The sequence below is a fragment of the Phalacrocorax carbo genome, chromosome 5 (genome assembly GCF_963921805.1).
Source record: "Phalacrocorax carbo chromosome 5, bPhaCar2.1, whole genome shotgun sequence".
In the NCBI taxonomy this organism is placed as follows: Eukaryota; Metazoa; Chordata; class Aves; order Suliformes; family Phalacrocoracidae; genus Phalacrocorax; species Phalacrocorax carbo.
Genome location: NC_087517.1, coordinates 64909008 through 64924425, shown reverse-complemented (window position 1 = coordinate 64924425; position 15418 = coordinate 64909008). Strand labels below are relative to the sequence as shown.

Sequence of the window (15418 nt, the reverse complement as noted above, 5' to 3'; positions counted from 1 at the left end):
ACCATGCAACTACATTTCTCCAAACAAACTAACTCGCAGAAGGGTAAAGGGCAGTGAAGGTAATTATTGGAAGGAAATCTCTCCCTAGGCCAGAAAAGAATAATTAAGCTTGTGCATGTTAAGTCACATAGGGGAAGTGAACACTGAAGTAATCGAGTGTAAGCAATAGCAAGATCCATCTACAGTCTTCTTGAAAGGAAATTAAGGCAGGGGGTAATCTAAAGTGGGATTGTTTAGGCAACACGAAGGCAGTATCCCTGAACTTCATTCATGGCTCTTTGTATGAATGTACCCGCTTCCCATACACATGCGTGCATTACCCCCCCGCCCCCCCAGCGGAGAAGTTCAGTAACCCAGTAATTAAATGAGTATGCTGAAATCTAAAGCAGTTAAACTGCATTCTGCAAGCCTGGATCCAACATAGTTTACTTATTGCTCATTAATCTCTTTGCAGATAATATCTTTTTAACAGTTAGAAAATGCTCAAAATATGACCAAGATTCTCAATGTTTAAGATGCCTCTTGTGCTTCGACCGCCACGGTGTTTTGGAAGCTGCCCTGTCTAAATGAATGCAACATATGGGAATAAGCACGATGCGTCTCTAGTCTAGTCCTTCCTCAAAAGCCTTGGGCTATTGTGCGAAAACTTAATGAAAGTCATTTGCACAACCCTGAAAAGCTGGTGAAGAAAAGCTGTAACAGAATCTCCTCCTTCTGAGTTGCATTATCTGGGGCAAAGAGCCTTTCCAAGGCATCGGCAATGCACAGTTGCTGCTGACAAGATGGCAGCAGAATAAGGGTTGTTTGTGTTTTTAATCTCTCTAACTCCTGGTGATTTGCTGAAGCTTCTTGGATGATCTACATATAGTCTCTGAAAATAAAACAGTGTGCTAACTGCTTTTAAAATATAAACAAAATACAGAGCAATACTCTGCATTTCTAACATCCTATGCACTGCAGCGGGATCTAAACCAAAAAGGGACAACTTCACAATGACAGATGAAGAAGGAATCCTGTTTAAGGCCTTGTTTGCCTGTTTGAGCTCCAAAAGGAGAAGCCAAATGTGTAACACAGGCAGACCTTAAGGCTTTCCCAATAATTTTGCAGATACGCATGAAGTGATCCGCTACCAGCCTCAAAAGCAGCATCTGCTAAGGAGAACCCTTCCACCGCCTTTACCAAACTTTAAAGCTTTATAATCACTTGCCTCTTAACCCTTTTAGCAAAGCCCTTAGATTAACTTCCAACACTGGATATCTCTACGTACCAACAGATTTCCATCTATGTGCAACAGAGCTAAACAGAAGGGCGTCTGGGCTGGGAACCTCACCACTACCATACACAAGGCTTGCACTGCAATGCAAGCACACAGGCAGGGCTCCAAGCCTGAAAGCAGGGCACTACTACTCCAGGGTTTTTCTTTCTTTAAATCAGAGATGCAAAGGACTTCTGTAATACTGAAAATGGTCATATGTAAAAATACTTCTGCATTTTCACTGTTGATTCACACTGTGATTCATCTGCTTTCTTAAAATCAGGAGCTACTTTTCAATTTGACATAGTAGTTTAAGAAGGGCACTAACAATTAAAAATTAACACGAGATGAGTGATTAATAGGCACTACATTCTTGCCCTTTTTCTTCGTAACAGCACAATGGCTACTAATTTGTCATCTTTTGAAAAAGTGGGGGTTTTTGTTTGTTTTTGGGTTTTTTAATGTATGTATGTTCTAAACACAGTATAGAATCCTCAATTTCCCTAATACCTCAAAGGTGTGAAAAAAATCCCAGCAGAGTCTGGTGGCACAGGAGCTATAAAGTGAAACTCCCACATTTAACTACTGCCTGTTGAAGTTAAGTACTCCGGAACAGGGATAACTCCTCAGCGATGCTGTCAGTCCTGATGCCGCAATACACAAACAGGACAGGAAAAAACTACAACACAAACAGGACAGGAAAAAACTACAACACAAACAGGACAGGAAAAAACTACAACACAAACAGGACAGGAAAAAACTACAACACAAACAGGACAGGAAAAAACTACAACACAAACTTTTTATTTTAAAAAGCCAGCTAAAGTTCAGAACAGTACCTTTTGCTTGTTTAGCCATTCAACAGATCAAGCCCCATATAGGTGACTCCATACCCATTTTTGCCATGACTAATATTTGCTACTCCAAGATTGTAGGAAAAAAAAAAGATCAAAGTCCAGCTGTACTCTGAACAAAAAGGGGGGCTGCAGTGAGCGTAACATGGTTGTATCAAACATAGCAAAACAGAGACATCCACAAATATTTGCCAATTTGCATGGTACTTTGTAAGACAGCCCAAAACCAGAAGGGCAATGGGAACCTGTGGCAGAATGCATGTTCCAGCCAAGCAGGCTGTCGGACAGTACAGGTATGATGTCCAAGTACACATCTCGCAGTCACCAGGAAACAAAGGAAGTGAACTGAACATTGCCCTTCCATACCGTGGGACATTTATGGCTACCTATTCTCTGCTAGCACAACTGAAGGTCGTGGAGGAAGATTTCTTATCACCATGATAAAGCAGAATTCCTCAACTTTGTGATTACTTGCACATTACATTCCTTATGGTTTGAAGCATTTGTTTCTATTGTATTTATTATGGTAACAAAGCTTACACAGGCAAAAAAATATTAGTCTGGCACAGACATTAAAACAACAAGCAGTCAAGGATCAAACTGTACAAACTCCCCCAGCCCTCCCAAATACCTTAGACAGAACAGCCCAAAGGGCCTCAGTGGCTCCATACAAACTGCAGTCGAGGAGCAAGCCCCGAGCCATGTCTCCTGCTGGGCACTCACAGGACAGAGGTGAAACAGAAGCTGTCTAATCTCACTGAAGATGCCAAAGGACAAATGGGTGGGCAGAGCAATTTGCACAGCAAAGTGGCCTACAATATCAATCTGACCCTTTTATAGTAAAGTAAATCAGACCAAAATCTAAATTCTCAGAGCTCAGTTCACGGGAAAATGGCATTAGGAAGGAATATTTTTTAGGTTCATGCTATTACTCCACTGTTCTCTCTTCCTGATGGCACCCAATCAGCTGAGACCAGGTAATGCACTTTGCCTGAGGGAAACGGGGAATATATTTGGCAAGACAAATATCCAGGGTGTTTGGAAACATGCATCAATCTGATACGTTTTACAGGATTTCTCCCACCGAGGCAGTTTTTTTTTTCCTTAATAACTATCTTAGTGAGTAAAGCAACTACAACAGTGCAAGCAGTCCTACTCTTCAGGAGGACTTCTGATATATTATTGTTTAAGCAATAGCCTTCTCTTCTGAACACAATGTAGATTTATTTTACTGACACAATTACTTAGGAGAGTTGAATTTTTTTTTTCCAAGAGGAAAACCTGGCATTGCTGCACAATTGCAGTGGCTTCTGCTGAAGCAATAAACAACTGCTATTTATTATCCTCAACACAAATGAAAACCCAGCTTAAAACTCCTAAACATTGAGATGCTGCACATTTTTGGTCTGGAAGCTAGAGACCTGTTTTTTGCAGGAAGCAGGTCAATTCTAAATAAATGACTAACTGACGTGGATATTGAAGAGATTTAATGTCTCCACTAAACACTTAGCACAGAGCCAGATTTGCCCTTGGAAAAAGACATGGAATTTCTACACCTAGCAAAACTCACAATAGTTCTGTAAAATATTAACAGTTTGGTCAACATTAGCACATACATTTTATTTTTTTTATTTTTCCCTTTTTTTTTTAACCCAATTCTTAAAACCAACAGCATTTTAAAAAAGTACCAAAAGGCAGTAGCCTGTCCAGGTCCAAACCACCAACAACTACATTCTCAGAGTAGGGTCCCTTACAAAGGGCCATATCCTTTTCTCTCCCCAGCTCAGCTTTTTCCCCTCGAATTCCCTGAAGACCACCAAGACCCCAAGGAGAGACCCAGAGGAATCACAGCAGAGCGAGCATTTAGAGCTCCAAGAGGGCAGCCACTTGAGCAAAACTGCAACTAAGAGATGAACAAGGAGTTTGTAGATGGCTGCTGGCAGTGGCTTTGCAAAATTCCCTTAATGAATGTTTAAGTCTGGGCCTAAATGCATCAGTCTTCCAAACAGTACAGGGCTCCCTCAGTAGGCTCAAGGGCTCTTTATTTGGAGGAAAACCTCAGAGAACTGCTGAGAGCACTACAAGCATGTTTCCCAGTCTGGGCAAGGTTTTCTCTAGAAACCCAAGATGTTTCTAGGTCTTTCAATCGCAGCACCTGAAAAAGAGGATGGCTCCTTCACAGCTTTTACAGGCAAGAACTGAGTGAAGGCCAGATCCACCATCTCTGCCAAGTGAAGAACAGCAGACAGGTCTCCACGCTGAAAGACCTGCCGCCCCAAAGAGAGAGGCCTACACACCAAAGTCACAGGCTTCAGTGTCCCTTCATTCTTCCAGATGAATCAACTATATTCACCACTGTTCCAGATCAGCATTTAGGAAAACAGCAAGCAAAATTCTGAAGAGGTTTATTTAAAAACATACAAAATGGAATTTTAAAGAAGATAGCCCAGACACCCCTTACATGAAGTTTTAGTAATGAAGAAAGGATGGAAGCTACATACCACCAAGTCCTTTTAACAGACACGGAGCAGCAAGCTTCCCCAGATGTCCTCTCCTGACTCACACCATCTTCTCATCCAAGGTGGTGCTGCAGCAGGAGCAAACCATCCCTGCCTTCCTGCTGCAAGCCCAAAGCCCTGACTGCAGGAAAACTGGAAAAACAAATTCTCCCTTCACAACCTACCATGCTGTGGTGTCCAGTTTGGATGACATGGAACAGTTCGTCCCATTTTGTGCTCTGAAAGGGGAGGTAACAGTCACAGGGGGAGACAGACCCCAAGTCATGTTCCAGGGGGACCCTCGCATCTGGGCTCTCATCTTCTGCATCTGAAGAACACCAAATACCAACTACCACAGCACTCAAATGGTTCAGAAAAAACATCACTTAGTATCACATATAGGGAAGCGTGAAAAGCGACCACAGTGAACTCTACCGCATGGTCACATTATTGACATCTCATTGCTGAAATGGCTTTGCTCTACATCTGGGATGCTGGTCCCACGGCAAAACAGGGCATCACGCAAAGTGCAACGCCTTTAGTAAGAGCATTTTGACGGCTCACAGCAAACCTCGGGGCTAGCTTACAAACTTCATGGTAGATCTGAAGCCCCCCGCCCTCTGGCCTTACAGCCCCGTACACTGTTTGCGAAGACGGGAATGAAATATTCCATATGTTTCCTTTGTCAGTGACATGCCTATTGAAAGCACAGCCACGCCGCTCTCCCCGCTGGGGCACTGGGTCAGGCTATTCATCTGTAACCATGCAGATGTCAAGAAGGTAATGGGAAAACTCCCAAACAAAAACACATTTCACAGAACAAGGTTAAAAAATATACAACTGCATTTGCAGCATTATTAAGCTAAATTGAACAGGTTTAGGCCTCCCCTGAATACCTCTGAAATTGCACATCCATTTATGATTCATTGCTAATTGTGTACCATTTAAAAGTCCAAACATACTTGCTCAAAAATTAAGGCAAAAAAAAACTCATTGCAAGACCCTAGCACGCCTCCAGGATTGGTTCAGGAGAGAAAAGGAGGAGGTGCACCACTTCAAAAAAGAAAAAGTCTTTATATTTTAGTGAGAAAATGCTAAACAGACCTGCAAAGATGGCTGCTTACTCTCTGAGGGCCTGACCACTCAGGGCACTCTGAAGAGTGCTCTCAACAACTTCACCTGCCTTTGGATTCTTCTTCACCTTTTCCTCGAGATAAAGAATTAGCACTTGCTCTCTTCAAGAGAAAAAAAATATACCTTTTTTTCTGTCCCATAGACAGCACCTTCCACCTCACTTCTACCCCTTCTTCCAGACCACAGTGATGGTTTGAGGTTCCTCCTGCATTTTTAATGCAAAGTTTACAGGAATTAAGTACTGTATTTTAAAAAAAAAGATTTAGTTCCTAGGCTCCAAAAGAGTTAATAATTAACTTCAATATTTTCTTAACTTCAGATCAAAAAATACCAAAAAAGTTTTCAGGCTCAAAAATTACTTCAGTTATATCTTCACTGTGCCAAAATCTCAAGGTTGAGTCGTCAAAAAATCACCAGCCATTGTCTGAACTACATACAGGTAACAAAGTTATAAAACAAGATATTTAGTTACATGCAAACTTGTCAATATTAGATTTGAACATCAACAAAAAACCCCAACATTGATGTACACTGAGCATCTAATGTTAACAACAGACCTTACATGTTTTATACCAACAAACATCTGGCTACATTTAAAACCTGAAAAACGCAAGAAACTTTTCCATAGTGAAAAATATATTGCTCTTATCTTCCATACGCTCATTACTTTTCAGGTGTCCTTAATGATTGCACTCATCAAATAGAAATGCAAAAAGCACACAACGGAAGCCTTATAAGGAATTCAATTTTATTTCCGCTATGTCATGAAAACCATTCTTCCTTTGAGAAGACATCAAATTAAGCAAGATATACTGAATAATATGTTTTTAAATAGCATATTATTATTCAGCACTGTATGGCTGAAACAGGCCACCTAGGAAAAATACAGCTGCCCTGTAACTCAGTAAGTACAAATAAACAGCAAATATTTAAAAAAAAAAACCCAAACAGGAAAACGAGGCTGACAAAAATTCAAAGTGATATTCTTACTTCCCAAAACCAAACACATCTCTCACAGATGTCAGACCCCAGCCCAACAGGGAATCTATATCGATATTGCCTGTTCAAAAATAGCTAAGTGGGCTTTTTAAAACATGTGATCATATTGACTAACATTATGTATAATGACAGATATGTTATATATTCAAATTCAACAATAGTTTTCAGATGCCTCCTTTAAGCTTATTTTTGATATCACTACAGTCCTCTGTGTTGTTCTGTAAAAAATGCATATCATTAATAATGTAAGTTGACTGGCTGTATGCAGAATGGGCTTTCAAATTCAGAGTGAAGATAATACAGATTTCCCCTCATCTTTCAGCAACAATAATATGTTTCTGGGAAGTGGAAAGTTCTGACCTTGTCACAATCCTGTAACAGTTAAATCATTCAACAGCAAAATAAAATGCACTCTGCTATTTCAACTATGTATTTTAAAATATATGACATACGATTTGAAAACATTGGAAACTTTCAACTTCAGTGAAACTCTCTGACAGCTGCAGTAACTCAGCCTCAGCACTTCAAAAAAAACAAACCAAAACAAAAAACCCAACGGAAAAAGGTCAACTGTTTTGCCAGGTAGATCACCTGCCATTTCTGCATGACTTAATTCCGCTTCCCAGGCACCCCATACATCTAATACTAGATGTTTCCAATTTGGATACACCAGCTTTATTTGGATCACAAAGCTGAATAAATCTGGGCTTGATTCTGAAGCAAAGGTTTTCAAAGATGCTCGTTGTGAGAGCAGTATTTAAATAGTAACACCAAGATCTTCCCCTCCTCTGCATAAGCTACTGTGACACCCATCGCCGCATGCAATTCTACATCAGCTGAGCCGGTTGCCTGCCTATCAGCAAGGGAAATATCAACCGCTACCTCCACGTTTCCAAAAGGGTTGCGCAGGGCAGCCTGGCAGTAGGAGAGCATTAACAACCAACATCACATGACCAGAAATGGTTTTTTCAGACCAAAGTTTGAGAACATCTTATCAGAAAACTGCAGCAGTACCTGAAAGGCAGGTATGGAAAAACTACAGAAGACTACTTCCCTGTGGCAAAACCCTAGGTTGCCACTGCAGCAGATGGTGAGTCGACCAGGTGCAGAGGACGGCCAGGGACCTCCAACGTGGGAAACCCTGTTGATATGTCTGTTAACAAAGGTCTCGTAACGTTAAATCTCTGCTGCCTCAATTTACAGGTTTCTTCAAATGGCTGCTTCTCTTCTTACCCTTTTATATACCCTCTCCCACCTTTGTCTCTTATTTCTAGGATCATACAGATCTCTAATTCTTCCTCAAGCTATTTTTGACTTTCTGCTTCTTCCGTAAAGAACCCCAAAACCACAACTTGGCAGCACAGAGCTGCAGCCTGAAACACATTCATCCCTTAATAGAATAACTGCTGGCCATGAAGTCCCATGCGGCCATGCTGAAGCTAACCAGCCCCATCCACTTCACTCCCTTGCTTATTTGCAAAACAAGAAGCAGGCAAACCTGAGTTGTTGGCAAATCCTCCAGAGCATAAACACGATATCAGCTCATGCCCATTGCCAACAAGAGGGACATCTTTAGGAACAAGCTTTTAGGGGAGGCACAATGGTGGCGGAGAGGAGGGTCTCCGACACTCAGACGCTCCTGGAGCCCCACAGCTCCCATGCTCTCTAAAATGAGGTATGGGTGCTCAGCCCTTCTGAAATCTAGGCCAGTAATTTTCTCTGGGTAAATAAGAGCTTGTGTTCTGCAAAAATTGCTGGCTTAGATGTAGAACACAAAACAAATAAAGATCCTTGCGGAGGAGGTTTCTTTGGGTTTTGTTTTGTTTTTCAGTCCTTATATTACAGCTTCCATATTTTCCATCTCCAGCAGATAGTTACTAGTAAATTCCTCTCAAGAACTGAAAAGGTAATTATTTACTAGCATAAACTTACTTACACTAAAGTCCAGCTTTTTTCCCCTGCTGCAGACTTATCTTAGTATTTATTCCCCAGAGTCACACTTTAGCCTCTGCCAGTAAGCACAAACACAAAATGACACATTGCTGATACAAATGAGCTCAACATACACAACAAATGCCAAATACCTGACAAATTACGTCCTATGGCAGGGCACTGAGGTTTTTTGGGGGAGGGATAAGAGGAAGACAGGAAAACACCAAATTTGCTGCCAATAGAGAACACAAAAAGGGTAAAAAATATTTAACAAACTCTGAAACAACTTCACTTTTCTGTGCCCTACCTAAGAGCATCTACTGGGTTTTTTTGTAAAAAAAAAAAAAAAAAAAAACATGACAGACGAATCAGCCAGTTTAAAATGAATCATAAAGACTGCAATCCTTGGGTGAAATCTGCTGGGGAGACTGCTACTGGAGCCACTGGGCTCTGGCCCAGTTGCCAGGCTCTGCCCACCGTCAGGGACTGGATGCTGCACCAGCAAACTCAAGTCCCCCTCCTGCCCATGGGATTCCACAGGCCTGTCTAAACGTGACAGAGTTTCTGCCAACTAATAGGAAAATTCATATTATAATTACATGATTGTGTCTTCCCAAAAGAAGTATAGAAAGCATGTTTTTATTAAGACAGAAAAAGCTTTTTTATTACTTGCCATCACATCACCAGTGTACGGCACAGGCAAGTGAAAAACTAAACAGTGTAACTGTAAAACCTTCAAACCTCTAATTAGATAAGGCTTTTCTATCTCAGGATGACTGCAATTATGCTACATTTTCCAGACTCAAGGTCATGTCTGGACATCTTTAGTTTTCACCATAATAACTCTGCTAGACAGCATTCACAAAACCTCGGCCAGGTCCTTACTGCGCTTATCTGACCATAGCAGGATGCTAGACATCTGCGTGTCGGTACTGGACATGTTAGAAGACATCTCACACCTCCCTACTGCATTTCATCGCCATTCTACAAAAAGTTAAAAGTGCCAGGTGAAAAGACAAAAAAAATGTGCAAGCTCTGCTGAATCCAAGGAGAACCGTATCATTTTGCCATTTATACATAAACAGAGTAGGAAATTAACTTAAACATGAGACAGCATAGGTACTTCCAGATAGTCTGCATACTGAAAAGAAGTTAATCAACTCTCTGCAACTGTGGAAGCAACTTGTGGTATGAAACAAGTAAAAAAAAGGATCCTTCTCGACTACCACGTCTTGATCTTACAAAGCTAGTGCTTAACACAGGACACAGAAAGACAGACAGTATTAGGTTAAGTAAGTAATAAAAAACAGAAGACCAAGATGACCGTTCCATCCTGAAGGTCTACTCTCTAGGGCAGCCGGGTCTCGGAAGCCCTCTTTTCACAACTCAAAGAAAGGAAAATTAAAGCAAGGGACCCTGCCACATCTGGAAAATACAAGCAAGAAGCACTAGAAGGAAAATTATCTGTGCTGTTTTAGTATTTCAAGTGCCTAAAATGTAATAGCAGGCACTGAGAAGGGCTTACATTCCTCACTCTTGTCAGGCAAGCCCCTAAAACAGCCAGGCCCATGTAAGATGTCTCCAAAGTCATTATCCAGAATTATCTGCTTTTTGTCTCCTGCACAAGACTCGCACAATTATTAAACCTCCAAAACTGGAATTTGAGTTCTCAAACCAACACTCATGAGAAAAACAAAGACAAGTGTGCCCTACCATAACTTTCTTCCACTTACATGGAAGTGTTCCACTAGCACATGGCACGTGAAATATCATAGCAAAGATCAGAAGCGTACTGAATTTATTAAAAAACGCAAACAATATTTTCACATTCTTGCATAGGCATCTCAACTTGCTAGACAACAGTTATTTTGCAACAAAGCAAAATCACAACCTTCATAAACAGAAAAACAGGCAGCTGGTAATTAGGAGTTACATAAACACCTACCTAAATTATACAGAACAAATGGCTGCCTACAGTAAAAGCATCAAGTAATCATCCCTGGTTGTGTCCTCCTGACTCCCTCTGTGCTCCTTCTCGTCCATCCCATCCCCTCCAGACCCTCAGAGAGTTTGGATCTAGTGCTGCCACCTCTGCCTTTTCCGAACACTTATATATCTCCCAAAAATCTCTTCACCACACTGACTGCGGTTGGGGCGACGTACTCACCTTTCTTTATTCAAATTCCATCTCTCAAAGTGCCCTGATGACTCAAAAGTAATGAGCAGATACTCTGCCTTTCCAAGCTGCTCAGTCTGATGCAACTGCCCTCACGTGACCACACCATACCTTGGTAACCACATAACCCCCCTAAGACCCCAGTCCTTCTCTCCCTGCACCCCAGCATTACAGCTAGCACACGTTTAGCCATGTAGGAATGCAGAGTGCCTATTCGATGCATATTCTGGAAAAAAAAAAATTGCTGTGTTTGGAGGAGCTTTCTAACCACCCCAGTAAGCAAGGCATGAGCAGTGGATCAGTCAAGAGCTGAAGAAAGAGAAGTAAGCAAAGAGAAGGGGAATCTAAAAGGATATGCTTTTGAGGCTTTATAGAAACCACTGCCTGACCATTCGTGGCAGCCCAAGAAATATAGACGTATTTTGAAAATACACCTTGGAAGTTATGTTAAAGTATTAAAATTAATGCAAAGAAATTAAGACTGCAGGAAAAACAGAAGCAGTAAGAATTAAATATCAACCCCCTTCCATGGTTCTCAATTGCCTTGAAACTCATGCACTGCCAGCTTGAGTTAATCGTGAGCAGGTTTCCCTCAGTTGCTCCCTCCTGGCCAAAGCCAAAACGTAGGCACAAGTTCACTTTAGTATCGCAGAACGTCACCTGTCACACTCTCAGCTGTCTCTATGCTACAGACCCTCCGCTGCTATGGCTATGATCAAAAAGAGGTCCGTTGCAATGCAAAAGGGATTGCCTGGCATCGTTATGCTGCCTGACATGAAGCACAGAAAAGCCTTCTCTTCACCTAGAGAAGACACTTTGCCATGACACAAACATGTCAGCTAGGGGGTGTGATTTTATTTTCTTTTTTTTAGTTTTCCTACAAGCCAACTCCGCTTCTCTGGCAAAACTATACATTGCACAGCCCGAGCAGGTCAGAAATGAGTTTTCTATCGCCTACAAAACTGCTTTCTCCATACCCCAAACTTCCAGCAGCCGCGCTACAACAGAGACATTTAAAGAGCAGAAGGGCCAATAAGTCACCCATTTTTTTTCCTTCTGTAAACAAGGAAACAGGAACCAATCACAAACAGGGACCAGGATTATCCCTCGCTGCCACAGAACGAGATAGCTAAAAAGTTTCTGCTTGAGTTTCAAGAATACAAAACCAACAGCGACACAAACGCATCCCAAAACACAGTGACATGTGTGCAGGTCTCCTCTCGCTTTCGCTGGAAGCGTAAGTCAGCTTCTGGAAATTTACCTGCACGGCAAGTAGGAACTTACACACTGAAACTCTTTGGCAACCTTATCTCTAATGGGTGTTGGCTACGATGACTTGTACCCATTAGACAACGAATGCCATGTTGCAGACACGCAGCAATGTACCAAGCCCGTTCTACAAGACAGCCCGACCCAGTAGCCATTTAAATGCAGCTTTTACCAGATAGGCTTCAAGTACCTAAAGAAATTGGGTACCATCCCTGTTCCATCTGTGGAGGAAAGAAAAGGTGGCTTACCAGCGAGTCCAAGGCTTCACACAACAAGCAGCTCCCAACCCCCTACCCTGAACGCTCGCAAACCACCGTTTCTGCCACAGAAAAACCACCGCAAGGTCAGCTCCCACTAACACCATACCAGCACAAAAAGGAACAAAATATGTAAGCACAGGTGACAACGGAGACCTGTGGCTTTAGCCATTCATCAAGTACTACACAAGCAAAAGGCCCAGTAACCTTCCTCCACCCAGCTTGAACAATTAACAGAAAAAAAAGTCCAAACAGGTAGGAGAAATTGGAAACCTGCTCAGTAAACAAAACCTCCAGTAACTAAGAATCAGACTCCCTTTGCATATTGAGTGTAGGCAAACAAAGAGGGGAAAAAAAAGTGACATTTTCGAAGGCATACACTACTACTGTATTTTGACAACGCAGCAGTTCAGTACCGATCTGAAACCACGCGCCTCGATTTGCTGTAGCATGCTCTGTATTATACATTGGAAACGCAGCGAAGCTTTAGTAATAGCAGACCTGACCACTGGCCCATGCAAGACCTCACTCCAGCCTGTGAAATCTTTGCTGAGAAGTGGGGCAAGACTGACAGGTTTTATTGTGAAACTTAACAGGTTTGGGGATTAGCAAAACTACCCTACCGAAAGCTGCAAATCCCTCTTCGGTCGTGTCGCTACAGAAGAGAGCGTTCATTCCTCAATTAAAATTTTATTATTAAAGTTACCAAAACTCAACGCAAGATCCACCAGCTTGTGCCTGGTTTACAATACCACAGGACACCGGGGAAACTGTTCTAAGAGCTTGTTTTTCCTCCATCCACAAGCAAATTTCGACAAAGCTCCCGAGCCTTATTTATGCTGGTTTTTCAAGGTTCGGCGGCGCATCCCATATCAGGAGGTTTTGTAAGAGCGAAGGCGTCCTTAGTTAACTGGATTTACGCGTGCCGCGGACTGAAAAAGCCCTGACCTTTGGGAGAAAATCTGCCAGCCTGGGAACCGGTTTCTGAAGAAAACCTAGGAGAAAGGCGCTTCAGCGGGAGGACGCCGCACCGGGGTCCCCCCGCCTCAGGGCGGCACCGGGGCCGAGCCGGAGCCCACCAAACCCCGCCGGGCTCTCCCCGCTCGCTCCCACAGGACCCCCGCAGCTCCCCCCGCCTCACTCCGCCACCCACCCCACCACCCCCCGGCCTTTTAAATCCCGAGGCCGATCCCTTCGGGACTCACAGGGGTCCGCGGGCAGAGAAGCCCCCCCACGGGGCTCCGAGGAGCGGGGCGGCGGCCGGGCCCGGGGCCAGGTGCCGCCTCAGGCCACCGCCGCCCTCACCTGCGGCGGCGGCCCGGGCCCAGCCTGCGGCCCGCCGGGCCCCGCCGCTGCCCACAGGCCGCCCCCCGCGGGCCGGGTGGGCCGGGGGCGGGGGGGAGCGCGGCGGCCCCGGGGGGGACCATGTTGCACCCGCAGCAGAGACAACATAAACACGCTATTATTAGGGGCTTTTTTTCTGAAATAAAAGGGGGACAAAGCACCCGGCACCCAGCCTCACCGCGGCTACCTGCCCGCCCCTGCCCCGGTCCCCGGCCCGACTCACAGGGCGTGCGTGAAGGCGCTGAGTCCCGGGGGCACGGCGGCCAGCCCCCGCCCGGAGCAGTCCACGCCGCGGTCGCCGTCGCAGCTGCAGGAGGCCGGGCAGGGCGGGGGGGACGCTCCGCCGCTGGGCCCGGCCCAGCTCCCCAGGCCCCAGGCGACGAGGCCGAGCAGAGCGAGGCACCGCATCGCCGGCCCCCGCCGACCGCCGGCCAGCCTCCCCCGGCTGGGCTCGGCACGGCTCGGCCTGCCGCTCTCCGCCGGCGCCCTCCGCGCACCGAGCCCTACCACCGGCTGGCGGAAAAATACACAGAAAAAAAATAAAAAAAATAAAAAATAAAAAGGCGCCTCCGGCAGGCGCGGCGCGGCCCTGGGGCTGCCTCAGCGGCGCGCCGGGGAAGCCAGCCCTCCGCCGCCCGCCCGCCCCATCCAACGCCCGCAGCGCCCGTCGCCGCCGCCGCTCATCTCAGCCCAGCAGGTACCGCGCGGGGGCGGCCATGGCCGGCTCTCCCGCGCCGCTGCCGGCGGGTGGCGGTGCCCGGGGAGCGCCCCGGCCCCTGCGGCTGCCTGCGGCGGGGCTGCCCGCGGCGCCCGCCCGCCCCTCCCGGCCCGGCCTCGGTCGCTGCGAGCCGCGGCGGCGGCGGCTGCTCTGCGCCCGGCGCCGAGGTGCATATGCTAATGAGGCGGCCGCCCCCGCGCCCCTATTGGCCCAGCGCGGGAGCGGGGCCGGTGAATATGCAAAGCGGAGCTCGGCCGCAGCCAACCGGCGCGGGGGGCGGGGCTGCCCGGCGGCGGGGGACGAGGCCGCCCCGCGCTGCCGCCGCGCCCCCGGGGAGGCTCCGCCGGGACCCCGGCGCCCCTCGGGGCGCGCCTGGCCACCGGGATGCGGCTCACTGAGCCGGGGAGCCGCCGCGCTCCTGTGAACGAGGGCAGCGCCGGGCCCCGCCCCCCCGGGACACCGTTTCCCCCTGCTCCAGCCCGACCTTGGACCTCAAGGTGCCCCGCCCCGGACCCGCATCCCGCCCCGCAGCCGCCGAGCAGCGGCACGAAGCAACCCCCGGGCTTGCAGCGAGAGGTGGCAAAGGCAGCAGGCGGCTCCTGGGCCCCCTGCGGGGTCCGGGGCAAGAGGATCCCCACCGGCACGGCACGTCCATGTTGGAGCAGGGACAGGGTGCGTCCGGCCCTCTCCGTACCGACCTGGAGCGTTTCACCATCCCCTCGCCAAAGCGGCCGCATCACAAACTTCTCAAAATCCTTCTGTTTTTAGAGAAGTGTTTCCCAGGCACGCAAAACACCACCGGTGGTATCTGGCTTTTGTAAAGCCTATACATGGTAACCAAACTTGTGCCTGCAGCCAGCCTGCATCCTCTTTTCCATACTGCCTTTAAAAAAAAAAAAAAACAAAAAACCCAACCAAAACTGAAAACCCATCTATCCTTGTGGTTAGCACCCTCCATCACCGTGTGTGTGCTGCTTTTCTC

The 15418-nt window shown here is 46.1% G+C and overlaps 1 protein-coding gene across 1 annotated transcript in view; it reads right to left on the bottom strand.

Moving 5' to 3' along the window:
* The window catches only part of LGR4 (leucine rich repeat containing G protein-coupled receptor 4), an 81585-nt gene extending 66992 nt beyond the window's left edge, over positions 1–14593 (bottom strand). Inside the window, exon 1 of the mRNA XM_064452833.1 lies at positions 13942–14593. Within this exon, the coding sequence (XP_064308903.1) occupies positions 13942–14126 (185 nt within the window). The 5' untranslated portion in view covers positions 14127–14593. The remainder of the gene's footprint in view (positions 1–13941) is intronic.
* Between the last annotated feature and the right edge of the window lie 825 nt (positions 14594–15418).